The sequence below is a fragment of the Amphiura filiformis genome, chromosome 14, assembly GCF_039555335.1.
Source record: "Amphiura filiformis chromosome 14, Afil_fr2py, whole genome shotgun sequence".
In the NCBI taxonomy this organism is placed as follows: Eukaryota; Metazoa; Echinodermata; class Ophiuroidea; order Amphilepidida; family Amphiuridae; genus Amphiura; species Amphiura filiformis.
This window is the reverse complement of record NC_092641.1, coordinates 3,059,430-3,078,074: the sequence shown is the minus strand read 5'-3', so window position 1 is coordinate 3,078,074 and position 18,645 is coordinate 3,059,430. Positions and strand designations below refer to the sequence as shown.

General features: G+C 37.3%; 2 protein-coding genes across 2 annotated transcripts; both read left to right on the top strand.

Moving 5' to 3' along the window:
- The first annotated feature begins 2,566 nt into the window (after positions 1 to 2,566).
- On the top strand, positions 2,567 to 4,846 carry LOC140168890 (tripartite motif-containing protein 2-like). Its single transcript, XM_072192220.1, has 2 exons — positions 2,567 to 2,890; positions 3,838 to 4,846. Exons 1-2 carry the CDS (start codon positions 2,609 to 2,611, stop codon positions 4,384 to 4,386), a joined length of 831 nt encoding a protein of 276 aa, XP_072048321.1. The 5' UTR covers positions 2,567 to 2,608; the 3' UTR covers positions 4,387 to 4,846.
- A 6,871-nt stretch (positions 4,847 to 11,717) lies between these two features.
- LOC140170540 (tripartite motif-containing protein 2-like) lies at positions 11,718 to 17,379 on the top strand. Its single transcript, XM_072193889.1, has 2 exons — positions 11,718 to 11,999; positions 16,981 to 17,379. The coding sequence occupies exons 1-2, from the start codon at positions 11,718 to 11,720 to the stop codon at positions 17,377 to 17,379; spliced, it is 681 nt and encodes a 226-aa protein (XP_072049990.1).
- The last annotated feature ends 1,266 nt before the right edge of the window (positions 17,380 to 18,645 follow it).

Sequence of the window (18,645 nt, the reverse complement as noted above, 5' to 3'; positions counted from 1 at the left end):
CAAAGTTTTATTTTTAAAGACTTTTAAGATGACCAAACTTTTTGGTCTTAAAAAAGACTTTAGACTTTAGACTAAATGTAAGTCTTTTAGATTTAAAATATTGTACATGAAAGTGGGGCTTTAAGTTTAATTTTTAATTAAAAAGGACTTTTTTTTAATTAAAAAGTTTGTCACTAATAAATCTGTGAAAGAACTGGAGAATTTAGAGATTACACTGATCTCCACTCAATTCAGGTGAGTAGAACATATCAGGCTATTCATTGTGTTAATCTGCTTTAATTTCAAATCGCACCAAAATTTTGTTCAACCATTGTCTCAAACATTCAGATACACACATGCAGTACAATTATGCTTATTAAATTGTCCACTCATTCAAATCAACTTTCTTTTGTTTAATTACTTGTGTTATAAATCAAGGGTTTGGTGAAAGAAAGGCCTAACTGCAATAACTGCCCTATAGACAATTTGACCATGTTTGTACTCTATATTGCACACATATATGACACCTGACAAATATTGAAGAAAGTCTTTTCATTAAATGATGACCACTGAAACAAGTGGGCACTTTCTTTTTGAAATGTTTATACAATGTAAAGATGTTGCATTTGGTTTTGATTCAGGCAGAATTCCAAAGGTTCACACATATGACACCTGACAGCTATTGAAGAGTCTTTTCATTAAATGATGACCACTGAAACAAGTGGGCACTTTCTTTTTGAGGTGTTTATACAATATAAAGATGTTGCATTTGGTTTTGATTCAGGCAGAATTCCAAAGGTTCATTTACAGTTATATAATGAAACTGAAAGCAATTCATTGATAAAAAATACTGTGACAATGATAACCTTAGACATCATAAACTTTATTTTTCCATAATAAAAAAGTAACATTTTTCAATTGATCGTCGGCTTTTCATCCCACCTACATACACTTTAAGTATAAATCATCAGATTTATAAAGTTTACTTCAAGTACTGTTAAATATCAAAAATATCAATTTTTAATGATTTGCCATAAAATGTGTATTAAATTGCGAATTTCAAAAAATCAAAATTATTTGATATCAGAATGACATTCTTCGTATTCAGAATGCAATTCGATATGTCTGATGTGCTCTAATGTCCCACAATAAATAATGTCCAAACGTTCATATCTCAGCCCTTAATCATTGAGAGAACAATGTTGAACTCTATCAAGAAGAGATTTTAAAAAATGCAGGGGTTCTGTTAAAATTTGAGCACTTCTGTTACTGTTTAAAATATGTTACTGAAGATGAACATTCATTAATATAATCATGTTCAAATTATTAACATTTGAACATGTGTGAAAGTGTAACATTTATTTTATATTGAAATTGGTGTTAAAGTTGATAAGTGTTAAAAAAGTGTTGCTCAAATAGTGTTAATATACACTAAGCCAAAAAAGAAACTTATAATTTTTCACAAGGTCATATCTTAAAATCCTGTCCATCGACATCAACTAAAATTACACACAGGATTGCCTCAATACTCTACTCTAAACACATCTCAGTAACCAATCGTTTGGCCAACTGACACAACCGCAAAATGCACTGATATGGAACAACTTCCTGGACCACATTCACAGCCCTATTGGTACCCAGCAAAAGAAATCTGTGAGAATGGCATCTTGAATCACAGATCACAGCCAACAATTTTAACAACATTAAGTTAAAAACATTAAAGAGAGTCAAAACAAACTTACCAGGATCATCAGGTCACATGTCCAAACCAATAATGAAGTCCTTTAGTAACGGGAAGCATGGGGCAATCTTCCCCAGGATATCATCAGGAACTTGGTTGGAAGCATGAAAAGCAGGTGCACAGCATGCGTGCAAGCGCACGGTGGACATACCCGTTACTAAAGGACTTCATTATTTGTTTGGATATGTGACATGATGATCCTGGTAAGTTTGTGATCTGTTTGTATCTGTTGGTAAGTTTGTGACCTCTGATTCAAGATGCCGTTCTCACAGATTTCGTTTTCTGGGTGCCAATAGGGCTGTGAATGTGGTCCTGGAAGCTGTTCCATTTCAGTGCATTTTGCTATTGTGTCAGTTGGACAACTGCTTGGTTACTGACATGTGTTTAGAGTAGAGTATTGAGGCAATCCTGTGTGTAATTTTGGTTAATTTTGATGTACAGGATTTTAAGATAAGACTTTGTGAAAAATTATAAGTTTCTTTTTTGGCTTAGTGTATTTACACCTGTTTACAGCATGTAAAAAGTGTTCCTTTAAACTAAAGGCCAAAGATCACCGAGGGGGATGTTCACCATTTCCTTTATAAGCAGGCAATAACAGTTGATGGAGGAAGTACAAAAAGTGTTTGATTTGATGAAAAATATAATTTGTTTATATTTGAAAAATAATATCAAAGGTATAGCATGTCTATTTGATTACTTTTCTATCTTTAATATTGGCAATATTTAATAAAATGATTTATCATTGATTTTTAAATAGGTCCAATTACTCAATCTTGCATTTTTTCACAAATGTGCAACAGAAACATATTCAATATGTAGAATTACTACACATTGGTAGACCTAAATAATAGGATATCGCATGAACCAAGTGGACAGTGTTGGGGCAACATGGCGGAGGCCAGTTCCCTGGCATCAACGATAGACAGACATTTTCTAGAGTGTGTGATCTGTTCAGACACTTTCAATGATCCAAGAGCTTTGCCATGTATGCATCCATTCTGTTGTGAGTGTTTGGAACGTTGGGCCAAATCCTGCAGTGATGATAATAGCATTGTGAGCTGTCCTCTCTGCAAAAATATCTACCGGATTCCAGAAGAGGAAGGAATAAAAGGTTTTCCTGTTCATTTTCTTGTGACTAATCTGCAAGACACTGTTGACAAAGTCAAACAGGTATGTTGTGTGCTTTACCTATTGTTGTTAACAGGTACAGATCCATATTTTTTGCAAACCAGAGCACACTCAATTTTGTTTTCATGGTGTCCATTCTGAATGGAGCCTGACATTACCCCTCAAATGTGACAAATAAGGGGTCAAAATTTAGGCTTTCTATGCACTCTCTCTCTTTACTTCCCTGGATCTGCCCTGGTTGCAAAGACCTGTAAATGTAGTGTGAGATTTATGTGAACATTTTCCATCGTTGCGTTGATACTCGCTTCCCCACAGCATCTTTTAATTCAAATGAACTGTGTCTCCCCAGACCAAAGCCACCAAGTAAAAACAAACCCTGGGTCCTTTCAAATTCTGATGCATAACTATATATAAAACTGTAAACCATCTATATGACCGTGACGACTAGTTATGTAAATTGTATTGAACAATTGTTTACAATTACATAGACAGGGTTGTGCACCCATTTTTGCTAAGCTAAAAGGAGGGGGCAAGTGATTTTTGACACGTACGTTCATGGGGTGCCTTTGAAATAAAATGCTAGGTTCATATAGTAAATGGTGATTGAGTATAATGTTACACAAGTTGTGCAAACTTTTATACAACCATAACAACAATGTTTGAACAAGCATTTTTTTACCTACAAATTCATCAAAGAAAAAATAAAAATGTTAGATCATTGTTTGATAAGAGATGTGACAAAACTTCAGGATTGGAGGTGGAACATTCTAGTATTGAAGAATATACCAGACAGGCCCAAGATTAAACAACAACTTTTCTTCGAAATAAAGACTCAAGATTCAATCCCAGGGATACAACATTGTCCAATAAAAATCTTATCAAGAAACATTTACCCTTATAACATTAATGTTATTATCTTCTTCATCCTCTTCATGTCTTCTTATTCATTCTCATCCTTATTGTTCCTTCTCCTCCTTCTCATACCACAGAAGAAATCTACCACTGACATCTGTGACAAGCATGGTAAAAAGTTGAAATACTTCTGTGAGAATTGTGGCTGCCCTGCCTGCTCAGATTGTTCTGCTCTTGATCCCAGTCATAGAGGTCATTCATTCATCCGGCTGAAGGAAGCATCAAGACGACTGAGCTGTTCCTTGGAAAATCTTACCAGAATAGTTGGAAATGTAGAAGAGAAATACACAACTGCAATCCAACAGACTCAGCAGGTAAAGCAGAATCTTCACCAAGATACAGATGCAAAGATACAGGCCATAGACGAAGCAAGGAATGAATTTATGCAGAAAGTTGACAATCTAGTTAGAGCTTATCAGCAAGATGCGTATCGTATGAAAGAGAAAAATCTGAGCGCAATTGAACAGATTGAGGAAAAGCTCCAGGTTGATCTAGCCAGCTTAAGAAGTTCAAATGAACTAGCAAGCAATGTGATCGAGTCTGGTTCTGATTCTGATATCATCTCCTCTACCAATCATTGTCATCATCACTACAACAACTTGCTCAAGCGCAACCCACTCCAGTAGATAGCAAACTTGGTGAGATCAAACTAGAGCGCCCTCAACCTACTTCTATGCATTTGCCTTCTTTGCAGCAGTTGCTATGTGATAAGTTGCATATCACTGCCATGCCTACCCAACACACTCAAGTAAGCCATCAAACCAGCAACTTATCAGTGAAACCTGCAGCAGCAGCAAAGACCTTCCCATCAGCAACAGCAAAACATTTGCCATCATCAGCAGCAACAAAATCCCCATTGCCAAGATTTACAGTAAAATCCCCACAATCATCAGCAATAAAATCCTTGTCAGCCTTTACAGTAAATGCTCAAGTTAATGCAGCAACAGCATCAAGACAAGATCCAAGCTTATTTCCAAGATCCCAATCTGTGCCAAGTACAATGCCTAGCACCCAGTCCAGTATTGATAAAAAGTGGAAAGAATATGGACAAATCAAAACTACCCCAAAAGTAAAGTCTCCAAGAGGTATTGCTGTTCATCCTAATGGGGACATTGCTTTGACCAGCTGGTTTGCACCTGTGACAGTGTTCTCTAGGCATAGAAATGATTTGGTCTCGGAATAGTCATTTTAAGCATATAATTGAAAGCTCTCCTTCTGGTATCTATGACATTGCCATTAATCCCAGCAACCAATACATCATACCTGGTGAGTATGGTAAGAATGCATTCTACCTATATGACAGTCAAGGTGTCCTAGTCAGTACTATTCCCACATATGATATCAACAATCAGCCATCCAACCCTACATCAGTAGCTGTAGATTCAACAGGTAGAATCATAGTAGGATTAGGTTATGATGGTCACAAGACTGTGTCCATTCATCAGCCTGATGGGACTCTGATATCCAAGTATGGAACCACATCACCTCTACATTCCCTAACCTGTACACCAGATGATAAACTTATCATATCATTTGAAGGCAATACCCTGCAAGTAATGGATCAATCAGGTCACAATGCTAGCATCATTCAGCCCCCTCCTGGTATTCAATCATGGTGGCCTATGTATATGTGCTGCAGTATTCAAGGGGAACTGTTTGTTAGCAACATGGGTAAACCTGAGGCTGTGTATAGATATGTGTGTACAGGTAGAAAATACAAGTATCTAGACTGCATCACTAGGATGGACAACTATCCATTTGGTATTGCATTGTCTGCAGATGAACAGGAATTGTTTGTGGTTGAGAGTAGGTCGCATGTTGTCAAAATATTTAGATGAAAACAAATCATTTGCAATTTTGACAGTATTTCTATAAATTTAAAAGTGACTGTAGGCCTATAATTTGAAACTAAACACAAGAAAATGTAATAATAATCATAATCATAATGAAAACAACAGTGTCATACACTTTGACTCTTGAGTTTCCCGTCACCCAACAAACAGCCTGCATTTAAAATTGTGGCCGACGCTTTGCGTCAAAAACTGCGCCGGTCGAGAACCGCAAAATTCTAGTTTTTTTTGGAAATGACCAAAAAAATCACCAAAATCTGTAAATAATTTGCAATTTGAGAAAATACAAAAAAAAAAAATTGTTCCTGAAATTTCCGAAATTCGGGTCGTCATTCACTTGTACAGTTCCCAATTTGTTCAAAATCTGGGTCGGTCGGGCCCGTAGAACAGGGTTTTCTTTTTTCGTCGCCTTGCAGTTTTATGTACAATGCCCTATGGTTGACGAGAATCCAGAATTCCGCTCTCCCCATGGTGCATTTAGAGTTGAGTAAATGAACCAAGACAGAATTCCTTCCTTCAGAGGGGTTGCTAAGCCATCGGTTCAGTGTACAGGAGAGACATTCCTATTGTACATGTATATAGCTTATAGTCAGTTCTGACTGTCCAAAACTGCCCCAGTTAACTTAATTGGGTATTGAATTTAATTGGTAACAGCGGTAGAATAATGTTAGACTTCTGCTCTCCCATATTGCATTTAGAGTTGAGTAAATGATCCATCAGAGGGGGTGTTAAGCCATCAGTCCAGTGTACAGAGAGCCATACATGTACATTTGTACTAGCTTGCAGTCAGTCCTAAAGAGTAGGGTATTAACCCTGACTGTCCCAACTAGCCCCAGTGTTTAAATGGACACAAAGGAAAAAAGCTAAACAATTAGTTGTGCCAAATATAAACACTCCAACACATCTTCTCAATTGTAATTCTACATGACCAGATCCCTCCAAAATTCACGTTGGCCCCCCAATGGCCCCCTAAAAAATTCCTGGTGCTGCCACTGCTTCTTTATGTTGACAAATGAATAAATTGCACTTAAACTCACTATGATAAAAAAAAGGTAAAGGTAAAGGAATCGAACTTGCATTTTTTTAGGACGGAGTGCCCATCTCTCTTTCGTAAGCAATTAGGCCAGACTCCACCATGAAATGTTGCTGTGGGGATTGCCACACCTCCTCCACAGCGAATCTGTTACCTTCCCAGCATTAAATAATGTCGGTACCCATGTATACACCTGGGTTGAGAGGAGTAATCGAGATAAAGTGCCTTAATACTCAAGGGCACAACACGATGGCAGCGCCAGGACCCGAACCCACAACCTTCCGACTATGATAATTATTGTGTATTCAAACTACTTGAACCTACAAAGGGCATATGTTCCCAGCATGTGTTTCTGGCAAGAAGATTTTTTTTTTCAGGACAGGAACAGGATTGTAAAAATATAGTGTATCAGTTGTTGTTTTGGATGTGAGCCCTCTACTGAACACAATGTGCAACACTTGGCAGTTTGTACAATGAAGGAGTTGTCATATTGAGAGACGGATTATACTCAAATTAATTTTAAAACCTGGGAAAGGGTGGGTTATATAGTAAAGGAGTCACAACATGTCACAAACAGCTAGGAAGGGTGTCATCATTCCCTGGTGTAAACATCCAACCTAAAAAAAAGCACAACTGAGAAAGAGAAAATCCTGGGAAAGATATAAAACCTATCTTCTCTCCATAGGATTCAACTTGCTTTTAATTTAACATTATTTGAATCCTGCAAGTTGGTTAATTTCATTTTTGGGATTTTGGGGCATTTAAAGCTACAAATGTATGATGGTAAAGCCCTCCACCTGCATTCACAGCCAAGTGTGAGTACTCCAAAGCAAACAAACACACACACAAACATACAAAATATGCCAATACTACTCTACTCTTACCTGTTTGATTGCAATGTTAAAAAAACCACCATGTTGAGAGTACATGAAAAAGATAAAAGACAAAAGAGAATATATTTAATATAAGTAGGTAAAACACAAAAATTGAGTGCAAACTCAGTTTAATGTAATTCTATTGCTAGCTATGTATCCATTCATAACAGTAATAGTGCGGATAGATATCTTTTTTGGGGCACCCTGTATGTTTCCATTCATAACAGTAACAGTGCGGATAGATATCTTTTTTGGGACACCATGTATGTATCCATTCACAATAGTAACAGTGCGGATAGATATCTTTTTTTGCGACACCCTGTATGTATCCATTCATAACAGTAACAGTGCGGATAGATATCTTTTTTGGGACACCATGTCTGTATCCATTCATTACAGTAACAGTGCGGATAGATATCTTTTTTGGGACACCCTGTATGTATCCATTCATAACAGTAACAGTGCGGATAGATATCTTTTTTGGGAGACCCTGTATGTATCCATTCATAACAGTAACAGTGTGGATAGATATCTTTTTGGGACACCATGTATATATCCATTCATTACAGTAACAGTGCGGATAGATATCTTTTTGGGGGACACCCTGTATGTATCCATTCATAACAGTAACAGTGCGGATAGATCTCTTGATTTTTAATCAACATAGTGGATACAAGTAGTGGAGGAAACAAAACACACAAACAAAATGGCAGCCTACATGGTATGGACATTTTTGCTAGTATTACAAACAGTTCACGAATCTAATTATTTACATTATATACGTTAGTATGCAAGATGTTGCTTATTTTAACTTAATATCAAAAAACCACTAAACAATCTACAAAATTTCTACAGAAAGGGGAAAGTTTTTTAAATGAATATTTACTCTGCACAAATATACCTATATACCGTAAAACCTCGTCTACAAGCATATAGAGTGCTTCTGATGAAAGCTAAATTTGCCATTATGGAGTTTGAGCAAATAAATTACATATTCAAGCATAATTATGCAAACAAGTATTATTGTAAGACCAATCTATTGTATTGGCATATTTACGCATGTATCGTATTAATTTAGCTTTCATCAAAACACTATATATGCTTGTAGACTAGGTTTTACGGTACTGATATATACCAGGATTGACAATGCAGTTCAGCTGCAACTGAAATTTTCTTCCACAGGGGATGTGTAGATTTTAAATGGAAATAGCCTATTGTCAAATGTCTATCCTCAGCTCATTACTCAGATATTACATGAACACAATTATTGTATAATATTTGATTTCTGTTCAAAACAAATTATTCTGCATACAGTGGAATAATTAAGGTATATAAAAGGTTTTGATGAATTGGTGTGAGAATTAACTATTGTTTTGTCTCATTATTTTACTTCAATGAAAAATGAAGGTTGGTAGTGTGAAACAATAAAGGGTTGGTATCACCTGCCTATCGTGGTAGATACCTACTTCATCGGTACTATTATCAGCACTAGAGAGCCAATTCATCAATACCTATACATGCTATATCAGCAGTAGATAGGTACTTCAATGAAGGTTGGTAGTGTGAAACAATAAAGGGTTGGTATCACCTGCCTATCGTGGTAGATACCTACTTCATCGGTACTATTATCAGCACTAGAGAGCCAATTCATCAATACCTATACATGCTATATCAGGAGTAGATAGGTACTTCAATGAAGGTTGGTAGTGTGAAACAATAATGGATTGGTATCACCTGCCTATTGTGGTAGATACCTACTTCATCAGTACTATTATCAGCACTAGAGAGCCAATTCATCAATACCTATACATGCTATATCAGGAGTAGATAGGTACTTCAATGAAGGTTGGTAGTGTGAAACAATACTGGATTGGTATCACCTGCCTATTGTGGTAGATACCTACTTCATCAGTACTATTATCAGCACTAGAGAGCTAATTCATCAATACCTATACATGCTATATCACCAGTAGATATGTACTTCAATGAAGGTTGGTAGTGTGAAACAATAATGGATTGGTATCACCTGCCCATCGTGGTAGATACCTACTTCATCAGTACTATTATCAGCACTAGAGAGCTAATTCATCAATACCTATACATGCTATATCAGGAGTAGATAGGTACTTCAATGAAGGTTGGTAGTGTGAAACAATACTGGATTGGTATCACCTGCCTATCGTAGTAGATACCTACTTCATCAGTACTATAATCAGCACTAGAGAGCCAATTCATCAATACCTATACATGCTATATCAGCAGTAGATAGGCACTTCAATGAAGGTTGGTAATGTGAAACAATACTGGATTGGTATCACCTGCCTATTGTGGTAGATACCTACTTCATCAGTACTATTATCAGCACTAGAGAGCTAATTCATTAATACCTATACATGCTATATCAGGAGTAGATAGGTACTTCAATGAAGGTTGGTAGTGTGAAACAATACTGGATTGGTATCACCTGCCTATCGTAGTAGATACCTACTTCATCAGTACTATTATCAGCACTAGAGAGCCAATTCATCAATACCTATACATACTATATCAGCAGTAGATAGGTACTTCAATGGAGGTTGGTAGTGTGAAACAATACTGGATTGGTATCACCTGCCTATCGTGGTAGATACCTACTTCATCGGTACTATTATCAGCACTAGAGAGCCAATTCATCAACACCAATATCAGCAGTAGATAGCTACTTCATCAACACCCATATCAGCAGTAGATAGCTACTTCATCAACACCAATATCAGCAGTAGATAGCTATTTCATCAATGCCAATATCAGCTATTTCATCAATGCCAATATCAGCAGTAGATAGCTACTTCATCCACACCAACATCAGCAGTAGATATCTACTTCATCAACACCAACATCAGCAGTAGATAGCTACTTCATCAACACCAATATCAGCAGTAGATAGCTACTTCATCAATGCCAATATCAGCAGTAGATAGCTACTTCATCCACACCAACATCAGCAGTATATATCTACTTCATCAACACCAACATCAGCAGTAGATAGCTACTTCATCAACACCAATATCTAGCTACTTCATCAAGACCAATATCAGCAGTAGATAGCTACTTCATCAATGCCAATATCAGCAGTAGATAGCTACCTCATCAATGCCAATATCAGCAGTAGATAGCTAATTCATCAACACCAACATCAGCAGTAGATACTAGCTACTTCATCAACACCAATATCTAGCTACTTCATCAACACCAATATCAGCAGTAGATAGCTACTTCATCAATGCCAATATCAGCAGTAGATAGCTAATTCATCAACACCAACATCAGCAGTAGATAGCTACTTCATCAACACCAACATCAGCAGTAGATAGCTACTTCATCAATGCCAATATCAGCAGTAGATAGCTACTTCATCAACACCAATATCAGCAGTAGATAGCTACTTCATCAACACCCATATCAGCAGTAGATAGCTACTTCATCAATGCCAATATCAGCAGTAGATAGCTACTTCATCAATGCCAATATCAGCAGTAGATAGCTACTCCATCAACACCCATATCAGCAGTAGATAGCTACTTCATCAATGCCAATATCAGCAGTAGAGAGCAACTTCATCAGTGCCAATATCAGCAGTAGATAGCTACTTCATCAACACCAATATCAGCAGTAGATACTAGTAGCTACTTCATCAACACCAATATCAGCAGTAGATAGCTACTTCATCAACACCAATATCAGCAGTATATAGCTACTTCATCAACACCCATATCAGCATTGGATAGCTACTTCATCAATGCCAATATCAGCAGTAGATAGCTACTTCATCAATGCCAATATCAGCAGTAGAGAGCAACTTCATCAATGCCAATATCAGCAGTAGATAGCTACTTCATCAACACTAATATCAGCAGTTGGGTAGTTTCACCTTTAATTTTAAGGGTTGTTACATTTTCTTTAAATTACCATGGAAATATCAATGCATGAGTAGTCTTTGCACAGTCAATGATATGGTGAAACACATGATACAGTGATAAATACAGACTGTGCGAGGAGGTTGCGTGTTACCTCTGATCGTTAGCACAGAAAGGCTTGACCTACTCAGTCAAGCGTTTGTTTTGCATTGAGAGTTAACACTGAAATTGAACAAACTTTTTTATATCATTTGTATTGTACATGACTTGTACATGTGTACTGCTAGCTTGCCAAAGGGCAACATGGCGGAAGCAAGTTCCCTAACATCAACGATAGATAGACATTTTCTAGAGTGTGTGATCTGTTCAGACACTTTCAATGATCCCAGAGCTTTGCCATGTATGCATCCATTCTGTTGTGAGTGTTTGGAACGTTGGGCCAAATCCTGCAGTGATGATAATAGCATTGTGAGTTGTCCTCTCTGCAAAAAGATCTACCGGATTCCAGAAGAGGAAGGAATAAAAGGTTTTCCTGTTCATTTTCTTGTGACTAATTTACAAGACACAGTATATAGAGCAAAGCAGGTATGTTGTGTACTTTATGCATTGTTGTAAACAGGTGCAGATCCAGGGTTTTGAAAGCAAGTCGCTAACACTTTCAAAACCTTTGCGATGTGTTTTGCCCAATTTGTTCCACCTATAATTTTCATCATAGTGTCCATTGAAGGGAATTTCTATCAAAATCACGGCCAAGAATACTATTCCAGTTCAAAATTACTAAGACTTATAATAGCGAGGTCACCGCCGGGTGTCAAGGATCGGGCTCGCAGGTTACACTCACATTGATACGCATTGGTCACGTGTCCAGAAAATTTTCCCGTGAAAATTTACCTATTAATGTTGACTGTTCAGTGATCCCAGCGAAAATTAAAATTGTTTATAAACTGCTTAAAAGTGAAGGATAAGTCATTCAAATTGTCATTTAGTATTTATGAAATGAAAAATTTGACAAAAAATAAAGAAAACAGCAGTATTAAAGAGGTTGAAGCCCCATTCAAATACATGTAGCTAATTTAGATACTGTCAGTATTTAAATTACAAATTCCTTATTTTTGTCTTAAATACACAGCTTTCAGCTGAACCACTAGCAGGCTAAGTTAACATATTTATGACAACGACAAAGGTACCAAAGTCTGAATTTTGATGATTTTTACAATCGTCCGGAAGAGCAAATCACTGAATGGGCCTTTAGTTGCACCAAATCACGGTGCTTACCAGGCTAAAAAGAAGATTCAGAGAGCAATTCTGGTCAATTTCTGCCTTCCCCCCCCCCCGGCCCTCACCTGATAAGCTACTGCACTGCAAAAAAAAGTGTTCAACATTAGAACACCACCTGTGCAAAATTTGACACACTGTATTCAATTTCATTATGCTTGGTGTTCGTAACCATAGTGCTTATTAGTGTTGGTAACATAACGTCAGAGGAAGCTTTTAAACAGATAGTGTTTGAAGTGTTCAGCATTAGAACACCACCTGTTCAAATTTTGACATACTGTATTCAATTTCAGAACGCTTAGTGTTCGTAACATAATGTCAGAGGACATTGAACATTTTGCGGTTTATAGAAAAATACCTGACAATAGGCCTATTATAGGAGTAGGCTTACGTCGAATATTGAAATTTAAGCCTATACCGTACACTCCAAATAACTCTGGGTGCACACCCATAAAATTGTGTTGTAGGCCTAGCTGTAACAGCTCAGGTGTTCACAACTTTTACACTGAATGAACATGTAATGTGTTCGTTTTGAACACTGTATGTATATAGGCTATATTTACCACATGCTGGGCCACGCATGCGTCGTTGCACCGTTAATCGGAGTGAGAAACCGTGATTTGGACGGGGATTTGGAGGTGACATTTTACCCACAAAATACCATTTTATTTAAAATTAAATAAACTGCTCAAATAAAGAAAGTCCGCAGTCATGTAACCCACCCTACACCAAAACCTGATCTTGTTATGACAATTTGATTGATACAGTCGTGTGCAGAATCTTGTTAGCTCTAATTTGATACCAAATTTGCTACCAAACACTCAAAGGTGACAAAGATTGATACCAGTTTATGGCATTTGGTACATTTTCAAAAGTTGCAAATCAAAACGAAGCACGCGGTCGAAATTGCTTAGCGTGTCAATATGGTCAAGCTTGCTTGCCCACGATGGGCCCCTGTCGACTATCCCAAGTGCGCGCTTCATTCAATTGTTAATTTAAAACGCATGGATTGCCACAGTGCTTTACTGATGAATACTAGGGCAAGATGCGATCGATATGACCTAGCGGTTGTTTCGGGCTATGTCAATGGTCGCGCTCTGCCATTCACCCCTACATGTCCGCATGGTCCGTTTTTAATTTGCAACTTTTGAAAATGCACCAAATTTCATATACTGGTATCAATCTCTATGAATTTAGAGTTTTCGGTAGCAAATTTTGTATCAAATTGCAGCTAACAAGTTTCTGCACACGACCTTGTCAATCAAATTGTCATAACAAGATCAGGTGTTGGTGTAGGACGGGTTACATGACTGCGGACTTTCTTTATTTGAGGTGTTTATATCGAACGTGTTCTCGACATATCATAGAACAATGAGACTAAAATGTAAATTCATCGTTTTTGTATTGCATGGTTTTAGTGCATTTTAATGAATGCGCAGTAAGCTTATCAATCATGACCATGCAATAGTCACATGGTCACACAGTGTGCAAATAGTCTGCAATTTGATATAGGCCTAATGTGAATTATACTGTAGGCCTAAACCTCTGATGAGTGTGTCTTACAACTGGTCAGTATGCGGGTCGATTTCATGCCATGGCATGCCTGATGGAATAGATGTGATTGCGATGTGGCACTCGTCAAACATGCACAGGCCTAGGTTTGCTGTAATTTACTACTGAGTCTGTTGTTACAATTAAATTTTGGACAAAGGTGTACATTTATACATTGACCCATTGTACCTTGCTTTGCGTAGCCGTATTGCATCCCTTTTTGTAACACTTATTGAACATATGTAGGCCTAAGTGTCATATGTTCCAGACTAGAACACTAAGTGTATGACATTTGTGAACACATCTCGGTGTTCAATGATAGAACACTTGTACATTTTAAGTATGCATATCAAGTGTTCTAAACATGAACACATTTGATTTTGGACATGTCTATGTGTTCTTAAAGTGTTACATGGCATTGAACATGTTCATGTGTTAGGATTTTGAACACTTTGTGTTCAAAGTTTTAACATTAGGTGTTCTAAAGATGAACACACCATGTTCACAAAAAGAACACTAATATCAAACATCAAGTGTTCAAAAGGTGAACACATAATGTTCACAAATTATACTGTTGTGTTAAAGTCTGGAACACTTTGGGTTCGCAATCAGTACACTTAAATATGTTCAATAAGTGTTACAATTTTTAGTGTTCTAATTCAGAACACTTTCTTTTGCAGTGTGCCCATCACTCTCCAACCTGTCAGATACATGTGCTTGTGGAAAACTTGTGGTGATTAACCCTAACACAAGCCATGTTGGGTTTTTTTGCTATCAGAAGGGAAAGAAGAAACTAAAAAGGAGAGAAGATGAACAAAGAAGTTACTTGGTACCCCTGGGATTCAAACTTCAGACCCCCGGGCTCAGACCCCTTGCATGCCATGTAGCAATGGGGGTTTTGCTGGCCGGACCAGCGATTCCATGGGTATAATATATACGACTTATGCTGATTAGGCCTATGCTATGGCATCATGTAGAATGCATGAATACACAGTGGTTTTCATAGTGAGCGTTCGTGAGTTTCAGTCAGGTTAGGTTTAAGAAGGCCTAAATCTAGGAAAACATGTTAACTAACCCTAACCCAAGTGAGTTTCAGTCAGGTGAGGGTTAAAACTATTGATTCTTTTCTTCACACTTTTCTTCAATTGTCCTGATCTGTTGGTCAAAAAGCATCTTAATTATATGAACTTGGCTTTTAGTAAAGGTAAGCATTGCAAGTCAATATAATTGTTTTGCATTTGCCTAAAGCAGTATATGCAGACTTTTTTTTTTTTTTTAAATATTTGATGTAACATATCTATGTTATTTAATCTATTGCCATTCTATTTCCAGTAATGTTGAAGCTCTAACGAATGTTTGATGACGTAAAATCGATAATATATTTCTACCAGATATTATACGTAACATATTATCGATTTTCGTCCTCAAACATTCGTTAGAACTTAAACATTATTGGCAATAGAATGGGACTAGATTTAATAACGTAGACATGTTACATCAAATATTATACGTCTAATACTCGGAGTCTGCATACTGCTTTACAGAGTGTATTGATGAACTTCATAAGTTGTTTAAAAAGAGGATACATTACAAATATTTGTTATTTTGCAAAAATAATGAGCATTTTAAGATGTTTAAGGGAGTGTTCATAAATAATTTGGTGGGGGTGGAAAATATGGGGATCAAAAAAAAAAAAGGGTCCTAAAAAGGGATACAAAAATCAGTCCTCAATAGGGGGGGGGTCAAAAAAATTTGAGGGTAAAATTCCGGGGTAAAATGTACGCGTATGAATGTTAAGTATTCAAATTTGTAATCTCAAGCTACAAATCAACAAAATGTGTGCACTTTACAAGTTGGGTGTAGCACTATGACTCCAATGAGTAATATCTCCAAATGGTAATTTTGATAGGGGGGATAGTCCATAACAATCCTCCCCCAATGTTGATGCCTGTATATGGGTTTCTAACCAAAATTAACCCCATATTTGGTCATTTTAAACTAAAAAGTGCCAATTTTTTTGCGCTTTGTGCAAATTAATTCCCGTTTTGTACTATATTTCACCAGTTTTCCTTGAATATGGCAAATTTTATTGCGGCGCTTGGCGTGCATTTGTACCATAAACTTATTTTGTCGGTGAAACGTGCTGGATTCACAAGTAATTTTCTCCAACCCCAATGTCAAAAAGAAATATATGCCACTGTTAATGATGTATATTTTAGGTTTCTTTTTAGGACATGAAGGGGGGAGGGATCAAAAAAATTTTAGACCATAAGAAGGGGGGATAAAAAAATCCACCCTTTTTTAGGGGGAGATCAAAAAATATTTGACATACGAGGTTCCAACTTTTCCAACCCCCCACCAAAGTATTTATGAACACTCCCTAAGGCCCAAAAAGTGGATGTTTTCAATTCCTTTCCACAAACGTGTTTATCCAATTGTTATAGTGATGTGACCGGGTGCTAGGTACATAGAGCAAACACAGAGGTGGAATAAAACTGGAGCTGGTACCTCATCTCTACACAAAAAAGTGTCCTAATAAAAGTTTTTTATCATTTAAAACATACCAGGCCAAAGACTCAAAGCCACTTCTTTAAAAGAAGAATCATGCAAATACCATAATAACTGTTTTCCCCTTCTCTCCTCCTTCTTTTTCTCATGATTGTTGTTGCAAACATCATCATCAACATCCTTTTCCCCCTGCTCTTTCAACTTATTTTTTTTTTTAATGTTTATTCTACAGGAGAAATCTAGTGCTGACTACTGTGAAAATCATGAGGGTAAGAAACGTGAGTACTTCTGTGAGAATTGTGGATGCGCTGCCTGCTCCGATTGCTGTGCTCTTGATCCCAGTCATAGAGGTCATTCATTCATCAGGTTGAAGCAAGCATCAGAGCGATTGAGTAGTTCCTTGGAAAACATAGCCAGAAGAGTTGGAAATATAGAAGATAAATATACGACTGCAATCCAACAAACACAGCAGGTAAAGCAGAATCTTGACCAAGATACAGACACAAAGATACAGGCCATAGATGAAGCAAGGAATGAACATATGCAGCAAGTTGACAATCTGGTTAGAGCTTACAAGCACAATGCCTACAGTAAGAAAGAACAAAATGTGAAAACAATTGGAACAGATTGAGGAAAAGCTCCCAAGTTGATCTAGCCAGCGTAAGAAGTTCAAATGAACTAGCAAGCAATGTGATCGAGTCTGGTTCTGATTCTGATATCATCTCCCTCTACCCATCATTGTCATCATCACTACAACAACTTACTCAAGTGCAACCCACTCCAGTAGATAGCAAACTTGGTGAGATCACACTAGAGCCCCCTCAACCTACTTCCAAAGATTTGCTTTCTTTGGAGCAGTTACTATGTGATAAGTTGCATATCACTGTCATGCCTACTGAACGCAGTCAAGTAAGCCATCAAACCAGCAACTTATCGCTGAAACCTGCAGAAGCCACATCCTTACCATCAGTAACAACAAAACATTTGCCATCATCATCAGCAGCAAAATCCCCAATGCAAGTAGTAACCGTAAAATCATCACAATTATCAACATTTAAACCCATGTCTGCCTTTACAGCAAAGGTTCAAGTTAATGCAGCAACAGCAGTGGGACAAGATCCAAGTTTCAGCTTCTTTCCAAGGACCCGATCTGTGCCAAATACACAGCTTAGCACCCAGCCCAACACTGATAAAAAGTGGAAAGAATATGGACAAATTAAAACTACCCCACAAATCAGGTATCCAAGCGGTATTGCCATTCATCCTAATGGTGATATTGTGTTGACCAGTGACTATAAACCTGTAGCAGTGTTCTCTAGGAATGGTGATTTCAAACATGTTATTAGAGGCTCTCCTTCTGATATTGATGACATTGCCATCACTCCCAGCAACCAATACATCATACCTGGCAAGTATCGTAATGATGAATTCTATATATATGACGGTTTCTACAGTACTATTCCCACATATGATATCAACAATAAGCCATCCAGACCTAACTTAGTTGCTGTAAATTCAACTGGTAGAATCATAGTAGGATTAGGTAACAAGAAGCACAAGACTGTGTCCATTCATCAGCCTGATGGGACTCTGATATCCAAGTTTGAAACAACATCATGTCCACACAAGCTAACCTGTACACCAGATGATAAGCTTATCATATCATTTGCTGACTATACCCTGCAAATAATGGATCAATCAGGTCACAATGCTAGCATCATTCAGCCCCCTCCTGGTATTCAATCATGGCAGCCTTGGTATGTGTGCTGCAGCAAACAAGGGGAACTGTTTGTTAGCAACATTGGTTCTTTTAAGGCTGTGTATAGATATGTGTATACAGGTGGTGAATACAAGTATCTAGACTGCATCACCAGGATGGACAAAAGTCCATTTGGTA